Raw genomic sequence first — 17,875 nt, forward strand, 5'->3', positions numbered from 1 at the left:
AGTTGTGCTAGAGGATGTGCCAGGGCCTTTATTGATTGAGGGAGGATTGCTGCCTGGCAGTGGTAGTAGAAATAAGTCTCTTGGGAATGGGAAACTAACTCTAGAGGATTCCTAGTTAAGACCGCTGAATTTCCGGGCAATTGCAAATATTGTACTCTCCCCTGTGGAGATGGAGTGGGAATTAGCTTTTCCATTGGTCCAATGTGACTTGGTTAGAAATACAACTGAACCTGTTTGTCTTGTCTATTGCGGTGTGATAACCACCTAGGAAGGGTCTGTTTTTTGTGGGGGTTTATTTCAGCCTCTTTGCCTGTATTGTTTCCTTTAACAGCTCTTTAAATTTTCTTTTTCCAGCAATGATGGTGTCCACTGGGCATATACTGACCAATGTGGCAGGTCTGAGAACATAGCTGAAGCTGAAAATAGGAAAGCTGGGGGCAAGGAAGAGCCTTGAATCTTGAGGTGGGACGTTGACTCTAAGATGTCCTTGAGCAGTGGAGCCTCCGGAGGGAAAGGAGTGGATGCAAACCCGGTTGAGACATACGACAGTGGGGATGAATGGGACATTGGAGTAGGGAATCTCATCATTGACCTGGACGCCGATCTGGAAAAGGACCAGCAGAAACTGGAAATGTCAGGCTCAAAGGAGGTGGGGATACCAGCTCCCAATGCTGTGGCTACACTACCAGACAACATCAAGTTTGTGACCCCAGTGCCAGGTCCTCAAGGGAAGGAAGGCAAATCAAAATCTAAAAGGAATAAGAGTGGCAAAGACACTAGCAAACCCACTCCAGGGACGTCCCTGTTCACTCCAAGTGAGGGGGCAGCTAGCAAGAAAGAGGTGCAGGGACGCTCAGGAGATGGTGCCAATGCAGGAAGCCTGGTTGCTGCTATTGCTCCCAAGGGCTCAGAGAAGGCGGCTAAGGCATCCCGCAGTGTAGCCGGCTCCAAAAAGGAGAAGGAGAACAGCTCATCTAAGAGCAAGAAGGAGAGAAGCGAAGGAGTGGGGACTTGTTCAGAAAAGGATCCTGGGGTCCTCCAGCCAGTTCCCTTGGGAGGACGTGGTGGTCAGTATGATGGAAGCACAGGGGTGGATCCAGGAGCTGTGGAGCCACTTGGGAGTATAGCTATTGAGCCTGGGGCAGCGCTCAACCCTTTGGGAGCTAAACCGGAGCCAGAGGAAGGGGAGAATGAGTGTCGCCCGCTAAAGAAAGTCAAGTCTGAAAAGGTAAGAGGTGGCCAGATCTGGCTGCCCACTGCCAGTCAGAACTGCCCTGGACTAACTGCCAAATGCTATGTGCACTCTGTGGGAGCCTCATTAGTTTCTGGGTAATGACCAATTACAAGGTCAGAGCAGCTGGTAATGATAACGTGGTTTTGTTCCAAATTAGGGGATTCCCTACAGACTCATTAACAGCAGTCCTGGACATTTTGGAGAAGAGTGTCTGTTGTTGGGGGTAGCTGCTTGGTAGAATGAATTTTCCATAAGTTAAGAACCTCCAGCCTTGTCCTTGTCCTACCTCAGCTACTTGTTACTAGAGGCTGGCATCAACCTTTATATGGTTCCCAGCTTGATTGACATTTCATCCTTAGAGTCATTGATAAACTTAACAAGTTGATAAACTTAATAGGCTTTCAATTGAGTGCTGTTTTTAATGGGATAAATGGTGCTTCCGGTCTCTGGAAGAGAAAAGGGTTAAGTAAGTTTCATTACATGATATCTACCAAGTCTTCTATTGGTGATTGCCAAAGAGCAAAAGGTCACAGTTTGGGGCAGGTAAACAGTGGAGCAGGAGGTACTGAGGTACTTAATCAGGTCTTATGGATTAGTGTAGTGGCTATGAAAAGTTTGGCCTTGAAAGAGATTCTTTGGCCACTAAAGTATAGTTCTTGGCTGGGTATCTCCCTCAGCTATTGGGAATCAACGTCTCCTGGTGGTTTAATAGCTGCCAAACGGTGTAATGATACCTTGCCTTCTGCTTGACTTGGAAGGACAGGTGCCTGCAGCCCCACAAGGGGTTCTACTTCTTTGGGAAGATGATCTTAGTTCATGTCTCAGTAAATGGAGTTTGCAGGCCTAGACCAGAGTGGGTGTGAATCTAGGGTCAGCTCAGGCTGCCTTAAACTTCTGCAGCTTACAATTTCCTGCAAAGCGGCTGGCCTGGTAATGTGCTGTTCACTGGCTCTTGATTTTCCGCTCTGTGTTCTGCTCACCCTATGCTTTCAGCTGATCCCAGCAGATGCAGTATAAATTGATTTCTCTGTAATTGCATCAGCTGTAGCAGGGAATACCTCTTTCCATATGTAAGTGTTAATAGAGGCAGGATGTGTATGTTTGGGTGGTGGTGTCCTCTCAGTGCTAGGTTACGCTTTCTTTGCTCTAGGTGTTTTGGTCCTTGCCTCTGGCACATCTGTAACTCTTAGCAACATCTGGGCTTCCCTGGTAACAGGGCTGTGAGTTTTCTTCCACTAATAACACAATGGTTTATTCCCTTTTACCAGTGGCAGCTGCCAGAGAGTCTGCCTATGTTTAGGTGGCAGATGCTACAGTCCACCTCAGCAGAGTCAAGTTCCAGCTGGTTACTGGCATGGTGCATCCTGTGCTGGCTGTGATTTACCATTTTCTCTGGGGTGCAGATGGATAATACTGTTTTAAAGAGGCCTAGGAGTACCAGGAATTCTTGCTTCTGTTCCAGGCCCATTAGACTGTTCCCTACATCTGGCTCCAGTAAACTCTTGCCGTATATCCGTGTTCATAATCTTTGTTCTTCCTGTGCTGAAAAGTGGCCACTTCTGAGGGTGGCCTTCAGTTTCCTTTCTTTTTAGAACTCAACTCATGTTGCAATCTTCTAAGCCCAGTAGTGGTCTGTGGATGAAAGGATTAATGGTGCTTATCTTAATATTGGATTTAAGTCTAAATGTCCTTGAGAGTCTTCAGCAGAGAAGCAATGGAACCCTTTTTCTTCCTACAGGTTCAGGGACTGGTTGGGTGGCTGCCCTTCAGATTATAATTGGGCTGAAAGATGCAGTATATTCAGCTAAGAATACACCTTGGTGACAGGGAGGTTTGCTTCTTAATAATATAGCTGTGTTATATGCCTTGTCACCCAAAAAGACTGAGATTGGGGCAGTGGAATGAGAGAGAAAAGGGAAAGAGACTGTGCTTCTGTTTTTGGAGGAAAGGTAAAATTACTGAGAAGTACTCTTAGAAGAGGAAATTTGCTGTGCAGTTTGATGTCACTCTAAGCAAGAACCTGCTTTCTCAGTTCTTTTCCCTGTTCCCTCAACCCTCTTGAACAGTCTGGTTCTGTGGGGTGCCATTCTAAAGCATTTGGCCATTGAAATAAATAATTATGTAAATAAATACTTGGAAGTTGCTAGGAGATGAAAACACTGTGCAGAGAGACAGCGTTTCTGGAATGGGAGGAGGGAAAGATGCAAAAGGGAACGCAGGCTAGGAATCTCGGAGTGGAGCAGCTTTTGAGAAGCAAGGATCCCAGGGTGTTGGGCATAAGAGGTGTTTGAGTCAGTGTTTGGTGATTAATACTATATAACTCATAAGCTAAGTCTTTAAAAACTTCCTTTTTTGTCTCTGAGATATGGGTTGCCTATGGCTTAACTGGTTTGGAATGTTTCTTCCATGTGGGGGACAACCAACAGAACCAAAACAACAAAACAGATGTTTTGATATAATCTAGGAATTACATACTCTGAGCTGGAAGCTGTCATGAACAGGGAAAACTCATAAAATTTGGAAAGTGACTTAGCTGGAGTCTCCTTACCCATACCCTCTCCTGTAACCCCTTGGAAACAAGAGAGAAGACAAGTGGAGTTTGTGGTGTAGGACAGAATTGTCACATGTCTACAACTAGCTAATGAGGGAGATTTGAATATTCTAATTCTCTACCTCAGGACCTCCTCTCATCAAGGTGGGTATCTCAGTCTATGGCTGAGCGAATTTCAGTCAGCCAAGAATGTGGATTTCCCTTCATGGGATCCCACTTTTGCTCCACCACACCTCTCTCTGGCAGGCTTCACTGTGCTGTTTCCCAGGGTTCTAGGAGAGACCTAGAGTGTCTTAGCAACTACTGCTGCCCTGAATTGTCATTGAACACTCTTGCCTCATACTTCCTCCCAGCTGAAGAGATGGGGGAGGGAATGTTGAGGAATAAACAAGACAGAGCCTTCCAGCTCCTGTCTGTTCCTTGTCTTTGGTTTGATTGATAGGTTGTTGAGTTAGGGATGGAAGGGGAGGTAGGATGAGGGAGAGTGCCTGTCTGAATGTCCCCAGCTTAGTGCTCATAAAAAGAATTTACAAACCACAGAAGCCAGTGATCTATCTGTGTTGACTCTGAGTTGGGGCTTAAACCAGGAGTTTAAGGTGAGACTCCTTTTTTTTCCAGATCGTATAAAGTAAAGCTCTAGTGGCTAAAGGATCTAGAAGTTTGCAGCCAGAAGCTCTCCTTGTCTCTTCAGCTGCTGCTTTTGATCTTGGAAGGTAGAAACACTGCACTGTGCTTTCCCCATGTTTGTGTCTCAGCTTCTGCTGCTCTCAGAATGCTGCATACACATATTTACCACTTCCCCCATTAGTTTAGGAGACAAAACTAAAGTGTGCTCTTTGCTCTTTCCCCTTCCGATCATGTTTGCTATCATATCCTGTGTTCTAAGAGCATCTTCCTTTGCCCTTGATTTTGTTTTCTTGCCCTAGTTTATGCCTTCCATCTCATTTCTCTCGTGTTGCAATCCCTCATTGCTCAACCAAGGTCAGGTCTCTTTTATTCCTTCTGATCCAGGGCTTTCTCTCTTAACACCTTCCTCCTTCACAAGCTGTTCTTTCTCAGCTAGTGATGAAATAGCAGTTAGCCTTGCTTCCTGAAGCCAAATACCCTCAAGCATTTTCCTTCTTGGAAAAAATTAAAAGAAGTTGATATTTATGTGGGACAGAGATGCATTCTCTAACTACAACGAAGTCTGAGCTTAATTTATTTTTTCTTCAGCAGCTCTGTTTTCCATCCGGGTGTTGTAATTCAAGGAGGGCCCTGAGAAAGATTATCTTGTCCAATCTCCTCACTTTATAGAAGAGGGAACTGAGACCAGAGAGGTCATGTGACTTACCTAGACTCTCACAGGTAGTCAGTGGCAAAGCCAGGTTTTTGTTTACCAAGTTCTTCTGGCATATTGTTACTCTGGGATTCTTAACAAATCCTTCATTGTTACGAAGGATTCTGTTTTCCCACTTAAAGACTACCTCAGAAACATTGGATGTAAATGCCTAGGTGCTCTTAAGACTGCTTTCATTTGTTTTCTATACCGATTTTAATATTGTAGGCACTCAGTAAACAAAGGATCTTTGAGTTTCACTTTCTTTGGTAAGGTGATGATGTTTACAAAGAACAACCATTTATAGCTGGTGCTGAACCTCCCCTCTTATACATACAGACGGAAAGTTACTTTTTAAACTGCTACTTTGAGTTTGACTTCTTGAGAGTGTGTGTGTGTATGTGTTCTGGAGTATTGCATTCAGTCAAATTTTCATTGTAATCATCGAGGCATCGCCAGTTCCCTCTTTATTTGGCAATTGCAGGTATGAAAAAAAAAAACCCTGCCCTTGTGCTTCTTGGATATATCACTAATAGGCAGACCGTAAATGTATTGTGGATATTAACTGTTTTGTAAAGAGATGATACTGTTAGATACCATTGTCATCTTTCATTCATTCTGTATATTAACTGAGTGCATTTTACATTCCAGGTATTGTGCTTAGTACTGGGTGTACACTGGTGAACAGAACAGAGATGGTTGCTGCTCTTTGCTTACAGTTTACCATCTAGAGCAGAGTTCCTGAAATTGTGGTCCATAAAACCATGTGCATCATATCATCTGAATGTCAGAAATGCAGTCTTGGACCTTACCCCATATCTGCTAAATAAGTTTTAGGGGTAGGGGCCCAGAAATCTGTACTTCCAGAAGACACTCCAGATAATTGCTATATACTTTAATGTTTGTGAATTTTCTTTAACCATCATTAAAGGTGGACACTTCATAAGTTGGGCATTGGGAGCCGCTTCCAACCTAACACCAGTCTTGTAAACTTAAACTGCACATGAGCTCTTATGCATAACTTAGTGATTAAGAGTATGAAGTCTGGAGCCAAACTACCAGGGTTTGTATCCCAGCTTTGACACTTATTAACTGAGTGATATTGAACAAATTACTTAACTGAGCTACCTCAGTTTTCTCATCTGCAAAATGAGGAAACAATAGTTCCTTAATAGGATTTTTGTGAAATTCAATTAGTTAATTCATATAAAACACTTAGAATGGTGTTTGGCACATACGGAGCATTTAATAAATATTAGAAAAGAAGAATAACATGATTTGAGTTGAAATATGTCTCAGTTTGCTGTAGGCAATAACGGGCTGAAATATAACAACATACCACCTATACCGGAAGCCCAGTATGAATAGATAAGCATGTTGGCTAAGACGTGCAGCGCTGTTCTCAGGAGAAGTTCCAAACCTGGATTGGGAAGCTTGAATGCTGGTAATGTGTTCTAAAGGCCGTGATATTTATAGTGGGGTTTGATGAGGTAGAAACCAGAAATTGGCTTCAAAGGGTATTGAAGTGGCCTGTTGAATTTCAGATTTCATATGAATTGAGTTTCCTTTTTGGCCATATCCCTGGTATGGGGTTGAGTATGTTGGATAGATATTACTGTGGGTTTGCCAGCAGGTGCAATCTCATGTATGCTGGAGGAGCACTAAATGTTTCTGTTTCTACACAAGAGTACATGGAAAATCTAAGTCCTAGTCCTTAATCTTCCTCCTCCAGCATGAACTGGTATTTTTGCCATTTGTGTATAAGAGCTTTTACCAACAGAGCTCATCCAGGGAGGCAGCAGGGCTTGGGCTTTCAGGCTGGAGATGGCAGTAACATGCCCAGCTGAGATCCTGCCACTGCTGGCTGTCTGAGCCCTCCTCTCAGTGGTTTTCACTCTTCAGGCCATGCTTGAGTAACCCGCCTCCAGAGCTGCTGACAGGGCTGTGTTCAGAGGCCTTGGAAATTACACTGTTCATTTCCTTATCATCCCCTGACCTGCAGTGCAGAGCCTTCTGGTGCAGGAACAAGGCAGAAAAAAATCCAGACGGCTCCCGGCCAGCATGTGTCAAGGGCTACAAAGAAGGAAATTGGACTTGCTCACTTAAAAACGTTGGGGTTAGGCTTTGATTTTTGGTTCCTGCCGAGCGTTATTTGTGTGTGTGCGAATGTTCTATCTCAGTGTATATGTATAGAAATGAGTCTGTGCGTGGCAAAGCTGTAGAGGAGGAGCATCTGAAAGTAGAGAGCAGAGAGGAGATTGCTTTTCTCTTCATTTAATTTCCCAGTTGTGCCATTGGGATGGGCCTGGAAGGATTACCATCAGGAAAATGCTAGGCCATATTAATATTTTAAAATATATTTCTCTAGGTACAGTTTAGTCACGGTTGAGAGCACCCACCCGAGTAAGAAGCTTCCCAGGCTGGCTGAGGAGACATTTTTAACAAATCCTATTCTCTGAAGTTGTTCATCCTAGGTGACATTGACATAGTCAATATTTAAGCTACCTAAGAAAGTATAGAGTTTGGGTCAGTCTTCAGTAAGAAGAATAGCTCTTTTGAGATGGAGAATAGTATGACAAAGGAAAGAAAATTCATAGCATTTTGTGATTTTTTACTTATGGAGCAAAATTCTCTTGTTTTCAGAGCCTGTCCTTGTGTTTTTAGTGTTATGAAACAAGCTACTTCTTTCTTCCTTTGGGCATTTCTCTTGCCTTAGGAGACCCAAAGGAAACACTGTTCAGACTGAAGAAGTAATATGTGCCCAGTAAGGTTCTTGAGCAGAGTTTACAATCATTCTGACCTTAATTTTCCTTTTTCTGGATTTCCACTGCTTTAATGTCATTTGTGACATTGGAGCCCTTGTGAAGTGGGGAAAAAAGAAGTCTTTTAGCTTTCAGAACCTGGAGATGTTTTTAAATCCTAAGTGTCTCTCTTGTTGGAAGTGCTCGGTAGAGAAGTGTTTTTACATGAGAAAGGTGACAGCTAAGGTGGGAGAGAATTACTTCCTTTTACCTTCTTATAAAGCTGTTATCCCTATACCAGCAACATCAGCATAGCATCTGGGAACTTGTTAGAAATTCAAGTATCAGGCCCCATCCCAGGCCCCCAAGTCAGAAACTCTAGGCTTAAGGCCCAGCAATTTATGTTTTACCATTAGCTCTCCCATTGATCATGATAGACACTGAAGTTTGAGATCCACTGTTGTAGAGCACATTGTCCTCTTAATAGTGAAGATCAAATTCACCAAAAACTTGAAGGGGTAAAAAGTAACTCTGGACAGTAGGTATGGTTTTTTTTTTTTTAATTTCCTGAGTGATGTTCAGATATATCTTTTCTCTTTATGGGCGAACTGACAGGAACCTAAAATTGGAAGCAATCCTAAGGGTTTGGGACTTTGAAAGCAAAAGGGATATTTAACTTTGTGTGTGTGTGTGTGGTACGCTGGCCTCTCACTGTTTGCGGCCTCTCCCGTTGCGGAGCACAGGCTCCGGACACGCAGGCTCAGAGACCATGGCTCACGGGCCCAGCCACTCCGCGGCATGTGGGATCTTCCCGGACCGGGGCACGAACCCGTGTCCCCTGCATCAGCAGGCGGACTCTCAACCACTGCGCCACCAGGGAAGCCCCTGAATTATTTTTCTAAGCATTGAAATGACTGTAACATGATTGTTTTAGTATATGTGCTGCTGAAGCAAGCACAACATGATTGTTTTAGTTCGGAAAGTTTTTTTTTCCTTCTGTTAATCTTTGAAGAGTGCAGACTTCAGCCTTTTGAAAGGATTAGAACTACAGGTAGTCTAAACAGTCAAGAGAAGAATAAGGATTGAGATGCTTCTTTTTGTGAATTTGTCACTAGCTGCAGGAAGTAAAAAGGCAGTTCTTAGATTTTTAGGAGGTGGTCAGTTTTCAACTTGAAATATTGTCCACTGGGAGAGTACAATTCGACTGTGTGCCTGTGAAAAATACACTAATTGAGTATTTTCAAATTTGAGACCACTGGGTTCCAGCCTTAGGGGCAAATACTAGCTTGGGTTAAATGAACCAAACCTTTACATTAAATCCGTTCTTGGACTTTTTTTTTGATTGAGGTATAATTGACATAACATTATATTAGTTTCGGGTGCACAATGTAATGATATAATATTTGTATATATTGCTAAATGATCACTTCAGTAAGTCCAGCTAACATCCTCATTGTTACAAAAAAATTTTTTTTTTCTTGTGATGAGAATTTTCAAGATTTACTTTCCTAGCTACTTTCAAATATGCAATACAGTATTATTAAGTATAGTCACTATGCTTTATGTGATATCCCCATGACTTATTCATTTTGTAACTGGAAATGTACCTTTTGACCTCCTTCACCCATTTCGCCCACCCCCCACCCCCTACCGCAGGTAGCCACCAATCTGTTCTCTATGTCCATGTCCTCAGGTTTTTGTTTACTTGTTTTTAGATTCCACAGATAAGTGGAATCATATGGTATTTATCTTTTTCTGTCTGAATTATTTCATGTAGCATAATGCCCATTCATGCAGTCACAAATGGCAAGATTTCATTCTTTTTATGGTCAAATAATATTGCATTGTGTATATGTGTATATATATACACATGCACACCCCACGTTTTCTTTACCCATTTATCCATTGATGGACATTGAGGTTCTTTCCATGTCTTGGCTATTGTAAATAATGCTGCAGTGAACATGGGGGTGCATATGTGGTTTTTTTTTAATATGTCTTTTCAAATCAGTATTTTTGTTTTCTTCAGATAAATACCCAGAAATGGAATTGCTAGATCATATGGTAGTTCCATTTTTAATTTTTTGAGGAACCTCCAAACTGTTTTCTGTAGTGGCTGCACAATTTACATTCCCACCAACAGTGCACAAGGGCTCCCTTTTCTCCACAACCTTGACAACACATGTTATTTCTTGTCTTTTTAGTAGCCGTTTTAACAGGTGTGAGGTACTATCTCATTGTGGTTTTGATGGGCATTTCTCTGATGATTAGTGATATTGAGCATCTTTTTGTGTACCTGTTGGCCATCTCTTTGTATTCTCTTGGCCGCTCTTTTTGTTTAGTAACGGGTTCTCTTTAACTGTAAAAAGTTTTTTGTAAACTGGTACTCCAGCCCACTCAGCTCAGAGTTGACATTTCCTATTTGATATGTTTCTTTAGAAGTTAAATACTTAACTCTGTACTGACTGGTACAGAGAGTATTGTAGAAAGGAGGTGTACATATTCATCATATACCAACCGAAGTAGCATGAGGTTAGAGAAATTCTGGATGAAGAGTCTCTTGGCGCTGAGGCTTCTCAAGTGGAGGCACATGTCAGAATCCCTTCTGGAGCTTCTACAAAGTAAAAGTGCCCTACTGAAGTAAAATTTATAGGGTTGGGGACCCCAAGCATGTACATATTTTTTTAAAACTTCAGCAGGTACTTTTAATGTGCCTCTTGATTAAAAACCACTGTCGTTGCAGAAAGGACTTTTATTTCACTATACAGGCTCTGGAAATCCCTGTTACTCACTCAGCCAGGGAACATTTAAAGTTGTTCTTGCTTTTTGCCATTTGCAGATGGAGCTGTGCCCTGCACTTTAGATATCATGTGATCCTCAAGTGTTTTACAGCATGGTCAAGATCTTCCTCCAGCTTTCCTTTTTCATTGCTCATTGTGTTGGGGTCATTTAGGAATATAGACACAATGAATCTGACTTCTCATTATCCCCTTAATTAGGAGAACTAATTAATAAATTTTTGATAGTTATAGCCTTTAAAGTAGAACATCCATATCAGTGTTACTGATTCATTTTAAAATTATTGTTTCAGATTTTTTAAAGCAAATTTGAACAAAATTCCTATGACTAGATATGTTTTGCCATATATAGGCAACTTGTGATTTTTTTCTATTTAAATTGGAGGGGAGCAGAAGACAGGTTTAGATAATCTAAATTTATTGCTAATCCAAAAGCAGCTTCTTTTCTCTGTGATTTGTGAATGTATTTCTGTGCTTATGTTGGACAATAGGTGGTCTTAATTTTCCAGAAATCCATGACACTCTAATATAAAATAATGCAGCTATCCAATAAAGACCTGTTCCTGAGCCTTCTTCTGGACATATTCAAATTAAACATGCTGTTTTAAGAAGAGACAGCATCACTTCACAAAAGTAGTAGAGGTTCACTGTCTTTCTTTGCGTAAACACATACTATTTCTTTGAAGTCAGGAAGAAAATTAAATGTTTTTGAATATAAAGTATTTCCCTACTGGGATTTTAAGTCTCATTATAGTTAGAATGCTAATTGTTATCAGAGATGAACACATACTTGAATATGCTGCAAACTTATAGTTAAAATCATTATGGAATGTCATGTTTGGGGCAAAATTATAATCACATAACCTAAACTTTTCATATAATAATTTTTTTTAAAATTCGGCTGCACTGCATGGCATGTGGGATCTTAGTTCCCCGACCAGGGATCGAACCTGAGCCCCCTGCAGTGGAAGCACGGAGTCTTAACCACTGGACTGCCAGTGAACTCCCCATATAATAAAATTTAAAACATGGTTTTTAGTACTGATAATTATATTATCTATGATGTCAAAATTTACAGTAATCTATACTTAAATGGATCTTTTTAGGTTTTTGAGTATGCATATACCTTTGCAAAGGAGGAGAAAAAATTGGCAAATGTGGGGAAGAAGTCATCATACAAAGTGACTACACATTTATATACACCATATTAGACTAGATCTTAATTCTATCAGTATGCAGATTCCTAAACATCTGGTAGAGTGTCTGTTTTAGATAAAATATGCCATAAGGCATTTTCCATTTTGCTTATACATATGTTGGAGATTGCCATACTGGCTTCATAAATTCAACATGAACAATTTTTTCTTTAGCATTGAAACAAACCATTATTTCTTCAGCTGCGGTCTCATGTAAAAGCTGGCTTGTGTTTGAGGACTGTATTGATGAAAAATATGTATTTGTAAGCACTAGAATTACCCTAACCCTGGCAAAATGCTTACACTATGAGGAGACACATTGCAATGGAAACCAGATAAGTGAACAGCCAGTTCAAGTCTCCCATCTCTGGCTCCCTCCAGAGTGTATACTCAATGGATGGAATAACTGCTAGGCCCAAACCATTCACATTGTTCTTTGTTTTTTCTTTTTCTTTCTTTTTTTTTTGCCAGTCACATAAAGTTGGTTTGGTTATGTTATCTATTTAGTGTACAGAAGTATTTTATGACAGAAGAAATCTAGGGGTCCAGAGTCTCTCTATAGTGGAAATTTATGGGTCCATGGATTGAATCCAGCCCAATATAATGATGATTCTTCTGTTGCATTTACTTTTCAGTTCTGACTTTGTTTTCTTTTTTTAAATAAATTTATTTATTTATTTATTTATTTATGGCTGTGTTGGGTCTCCATTGCTGTGTGCAGGCTTCCTCTAGTTGCAGCGAGCGGGGGCTACTCTTCATTGTGGTGCGTGGACTTCTCATTGCAATGGCTCCTCTTGTTGCGGAGCACAGGCTCTAAGCATGCTGGCTTCAGTAGTTGTGGCTGGCGGGCTCAGTAGTTGTGACTCACGGGCTGTAGAGCTCAGGCTCAGTAGTTGTGGCACAGAGGGTTAGTTGCTCCGCGGCATGTGGGATCTTCCTGGACCAGGGCTCGAACCCATGTCCCCTGCATTGGCAGGTGGATTCTTAAGCACTCTGCCACCAGGGAAGTCCCAGTTCTGACTTTCTTGTTCCTCACAATACCACAAATTCCTTCTCTTTAGGTTCCCTTGATCACTGAAGAAATAAAGCCATTTGTATATGCTAACCTCATATCTTATCCTTGAGTTAAACAAAAACCATCCTATAGGCAAACTGAAGAACAGAGCTGTTCTCGTCCTACCAACATAAATATCCTTGAGCCTAATCTCTCTTTCTTAGGCCCAGTGCCTTTTGTAACCTCCTTCAGCTACTCTTCATTTTCTGTCCTTTTCTCACTTACACTTAGAATCTATATCATGCTTCTTTAATATCCTGTAGTTATTTTAATTATTTTTTGTTATTTATGATACTCACTTTTACATTTGTTATTGGTCCAGCCCTAACCGGATGGGATTATATTTCACTGGAGATTTAGAGAGGGGCTTTTCTTCTCCTCTCCAATTGAAAGTAATTAACCAGGAAAAAGTAGTCATTTTTGTAAGTTCTACCATGGGTATTCATTACAGTCTGGACACAGCATTGGTTGTATCAAGAAAACCACTGTACTGCTGACTACAGGTTTTTACCTGCTGTGAATAGGGTACCTTATTTGAAGGCTTGGTGCCAGTGCTATGCTTCCAGCTGTGTGCTGGTGGCAGCTCTTGGCCAGAACATTGCAGTTGGCCTGTAGGACTGGAGAGAGAGAAGTTTTCATGTTCAAGAGCTAAGTGAAATGTTTCTGGTTGAAGGCCAGTGCATCGCTGAGGAAGAAGGAAATTACAGTTTGCCACTCCCTGAGAAGCAGTTTGGCTAGAGCAAAGCTACCGGAAATGGATTCTAAACTTATTGATTTAGGAAGCTTTGGGGTTTTTCCCCTTAGCCTTTGTGAAATGGGGCTTCTTTTCAAAGCAGGGGAAGGGATGGGATAGAGCAGACTTAAAGGCTCAAAATAATGTCACTTTCCAACTCTCCAATCAGCCCTTTTAGAACTAAGCAGGTAGGTGTCCTTAGATATCGCACAAAGAGGAAAAACTGACTGTTGTTTACAAACCAAGTTAGTTAGGGCTGTCTCTGGCTTCTTCTGGATTAGTGACCTGAAGTGGCATTCAATGCAGAGAAAAGTCTGGAAAGGTAGTTGGAAAATAATACTCCAATGACATTTTCATATTTGACTAATATTTTCAGATTTCTCATTTGTTTTTATTCCCTAGTCACATTTCATCTTCCATTTCATATCTAATAACCAAAAGTAGGAGCAAAGAGGCAGACAAATCCCACTTTAATCCTTCCCATTCCCTTGCCCACATAGAGGTTTTTTTTTTTTTTTTTTTTTTGCGGGCCTCTCACTGCTGTGGCCCCTCCCGTTGCAGAGCACAGGCTCTGGACGCGCAGGCTCAGCGGCCATGGCTCACGGGCCCAGCCGCTCCGCGGTATGTGGGATCTTCCTGGACCGGGGCACGAACCTGCGTCCCCTGCATCAGCAGGAGGACTCTCAACCACTGCGCCACCAGGGAAACCCGCGCATAGAGCTTTGATGCTGGTGAAAGCTTGTTGAAATGAACTGGGAGCAGCCTGAGAGGTATGTTTGGATGATTGTGGCGGTGAGGAAGTAGTGGAGCTGGGCTTTGTGACGGTGGTGTTCGGAATGAGTGCCTAAATATAAACTTGGATGGTTTAGTTTTATTTTTAACAACAACAAATAAATATTAGTACTTTCGCTATCACCTGTTTACTTGCTACTGGCAAGAAAAATAGCAAATGGCTGGTTTATCACCCTTTAGGGATGGTTTTGGGAAGGAATTTGAGATCAGCGTAGTTTAGGACTTGATAGCAAGAGATGATATCTTTGGCCTAAATAATACCTCCCAAGAAACAAACTTTTTAAAGGAGACTTAGATTTTATTTATTTATTTATTATTATTTTCTTTTTGGCCAAGCCATGGGGCTTGCGGGAGTTCCCCAACCAGGGATTGAATCCAGGCCATGGAAGTGAAAGCACAGAATCCTAATCACTAGACCACCAGGGAACTCCCGGAAACTTAGATTTTAATGTGGTGCTCACTTAGTAAAAATTATCTTTTCTTAAATGTTCTCGTACTGACATTATCTTAGGAAATGGTTCCTTATCATAGTATTTATCCTGCTTATATTCTTCTACATCTTTCAGAAACATTTCCCAAGTTCAACTTGCAGGCTACTGAATAGTAAATCTAGTAGGAGAGACAGAATGGAATCAAATAATCACATGCATATCAGGGTCACTGTCAGAGAAAATATCCATGAAGAAGTTTGAGTAAATATCTGAAAAATGAGTAGTAGTTAATTTGGAGAAGGGAGTTAAATGAATGAACAACCAAGTGGAAATGTCCCTTAAGGTCTGGAGGTTATGAGAGAGAACTGGAAATCTAAAGATATGGGAATTACTAATGGGAACAAATAAATGGTAATTGATGCCATAAAGGTGGGTGAGCTACCTAGGGAGAATGTGACCCTTGAATGAGAGAAAAAGGAAGGGGCCCAGGATAGATCCCTGAGGAGCACCAAGAATGTAGTTAACTTAGATGGCATATTGGGCAGTGCTTCCCTGTGTAATGGAGAGTGTACAAACCTACAACAGGGAACACATGTCTACAAAATCATTTTTTAATTCTCTGAAAGGGATTATAGAACTTGCTTACGGGCTTCCCTGGTGGCACTGTGGTTAAGAATCCTCCTGCCAATGCAGTGGACATGGGTTCGAGCCCTGGTCTGGGAAGATCCCACATGCCGTGGAGCAACTAAGCCCGTGTGCCACAACTACTGAGCTTGTGCCCTAGAGCCCGCGAGCCACACCACTGAGCCCGCATGCCACAAAGACTGAAGCCCACGCGCCTAGAGCCTGTGCTCCGCAACAAGAGAAGCCACCGCAATGAGAAACCTGCGCACCGCAACAAAGGGTAGCCCCCGCTCGCTGCAACTAGAGAAAACCCGCACGCAGCAACAAAGACCCAACGCATCCAAAAATAATAAAATAAATGTTTCTTAAAAAAAAAAAAAAAAAAAAGAACTTGATTAGTTCTGTAGTTAGATTTGGTTTACTGGTTTGAGTCATGCTTTAAGGAAAAGTTCCTTTCCCATGCTACTTGTGAATAATGATCTTTGCTTTTTACTTTAACCACTTTCCCTATTTTTTCTGCCTTTCACAGCCTCTTCCAAATCATTCTGAACTTCCACAATGGAATTAAAATGTAAGCATAGACTTTGTAATTAGACCTGTGTTTGAACCCCAGCACTGCCGCTGAATATATGTGGAATCTTGCAAACTACCTCTCTGAATCTCATTTTCCTTAAATTGTTATGGATTAAAAGCACTCTGTAAGTGCATAGTATGTGGTAGTCTAGGAGTTGTAAGCCAGCAGCAAATGTTTGTTCTGTTTTATTTTTTCTTCCTTGCAACCTCTCCTGTTTTTCCCAGGCAGGTGAGTTTTTTCATCTGTGATCATGGTAACAGCAGCTTTTCTGCTAGAGCAAAGGAGTTTTGCATTTCAGTGGTAAAGGCCCTTACTGGAGAGAAAGTAGAAGGAGGGTTTTTGGAGCGTAATCCAGAAGTTTCAACAACAGCATCATTGGCATTTGGGGCTGAGGGCAGCCCAATGTATTGTAGGATGTTTAGCAGTATCTTTGCCTTTACCCACTAGGTGCCAGTAGCATTCCCCCCAAGCTTGAGACAACCAAAAATGTCTCCAGATATTGCCAGATGTCCCCTAGAGGGCAAAATCCCATTTGAGAACTGTTTGCTAAAATACTGTTTTTTGATGTGGGTGTTACACGGCTGTGTTTATGTAATTTTATGTTTATGAAAATGCAGTGAGTTGCATAATATATGCAGTTTTCTGTTGTTAATGTTATGTCTCCACACACACACACACAAATCTTTAATCTTTTTTTTTAACCAAAGGCAATAGAGAACCAGACTCTAACCAATAGCTATGTCTAACTATGTCTAGGTTTTCACTCTCTCTTAATCCCTAAAAGGTGGGATGGAATTATGGGGGGAAAGGGATCTATGGTAGGATGGAAAGGCAAAAAATAGTCTAAATATTTGGCTTCCAAATGTCTCTTTTCAACTCCTAGTCAATAGGGTGTGGAATTTCAATGCAGGAAAATTTCTATTACGAGATTTCAGAAATAAGCTCTGGGTGCAGGACAGAGTTGAATTATTAGCAAAACAGGTATCTTCTTTCCCACCCTCTCTTCTGTATTGTGACAGCAAAGGAGAGGGTCACTCGATTTTTGGTCATTTCAACTCTTATGACCTCTTTCTTGATGGCCCATTGAAGTTACTTCTGAAAGTGTTTGCTTTTATCTTTAATATAAAATCTTTCAGTTTTTCTCCACTATGTATGGGTGGGTAAATTGTCCTTCCATATTGGATGATGTTGCCTGCTCCCTGAGAAAACTGTCCCCAGAGAAGTCATTGGATAGGACCTAGGCTGGGAGCAGGAGGTTCAGTAAACCACCTCAGTGTCTTAGGAGGAGTCCAAGAAAAGATCGCGTTTTGAAGTTTGAAAGATCCTGCAAAGAGAGGGCAGGCCTTGGGTCAAGCAGCCTTTGAGGTAGTAACGGGGCTCATAAACAAGAACTGGCATGTGCCCACGGAATTTCTCATCCTGTCTCCACAGTTGGCTGAGGAGGGAAGTGTGTGGAAGGCTCTGTAAGTGGAAGGATTGTTCTTGGCTTTGGCTGTCGTGTGGCTGGAAACAGCAGGAAGGGAGCTTGGACCTGGTCTCTGGAGTCTAGGCATTGCCCTGAGAAGAAGGGTTTTTTCCCCCTTCCATTTCTTGTTGTTAATGTTTTTTTCCCTCTCCTCCCCAACCCCCTTTAGTACTTAACATTTCAAGGTACAGGAAATGGTTGGATATTGAGTGTTTTACAACTCTTCTAACACAGCCTATTAATATTGGTATGCCAAGACAAAGGCCGGAAGGGATTTAACTAGGTAGAATCAAGGTTCATAACTTTTATGAAAGTACCCTGAGCAAGGTACCCTCGGTTTATTTGGAAGTGTTTAAGTTTTACT

General features: G+C 41.6%; 1 protein-coding gene across 1 annotated transcript in view; it reads left to right on the forward strand.

The window, feature by feature from the left end:
* The first annotated feature begins 354 nt into the window (after positions 1 to 354).
* ZNF609 (zinc finger protein 609) overlaps positions 355 to 17,875 on the forward strand; it is a 182,885-nt gene continuing 165,364 nt past the window's right edge. The window contains exon 1 of the mRNA XM_007450707.1: positions 355 to 1,228. Coding sequence (XP_007450769.1) covers positions 482 to 1,228 — 747 coding nt within the window. The 5' untranslated portion in view covers positions 355 to 481. The remainder of the gene's footprint in view (positions 1,229 to 17,875) is intronic.

The sequence above is a fragment of the Lipotes vexillifer genome, unplaced genomic scaffold (genome assembly GCF_000442215.2).
Source record: "Lipotes vexillifer unplaced genomic scaffold, Lipotes_vexillifer_v1.1 scaffold1019, whole genome shotgun sequence".
NCBI lineage: Eukaryota > Metazoa > Chordata > Mammalia > Artiodactyla > Lipotidae > Lipotes > Lipotes vexillifer.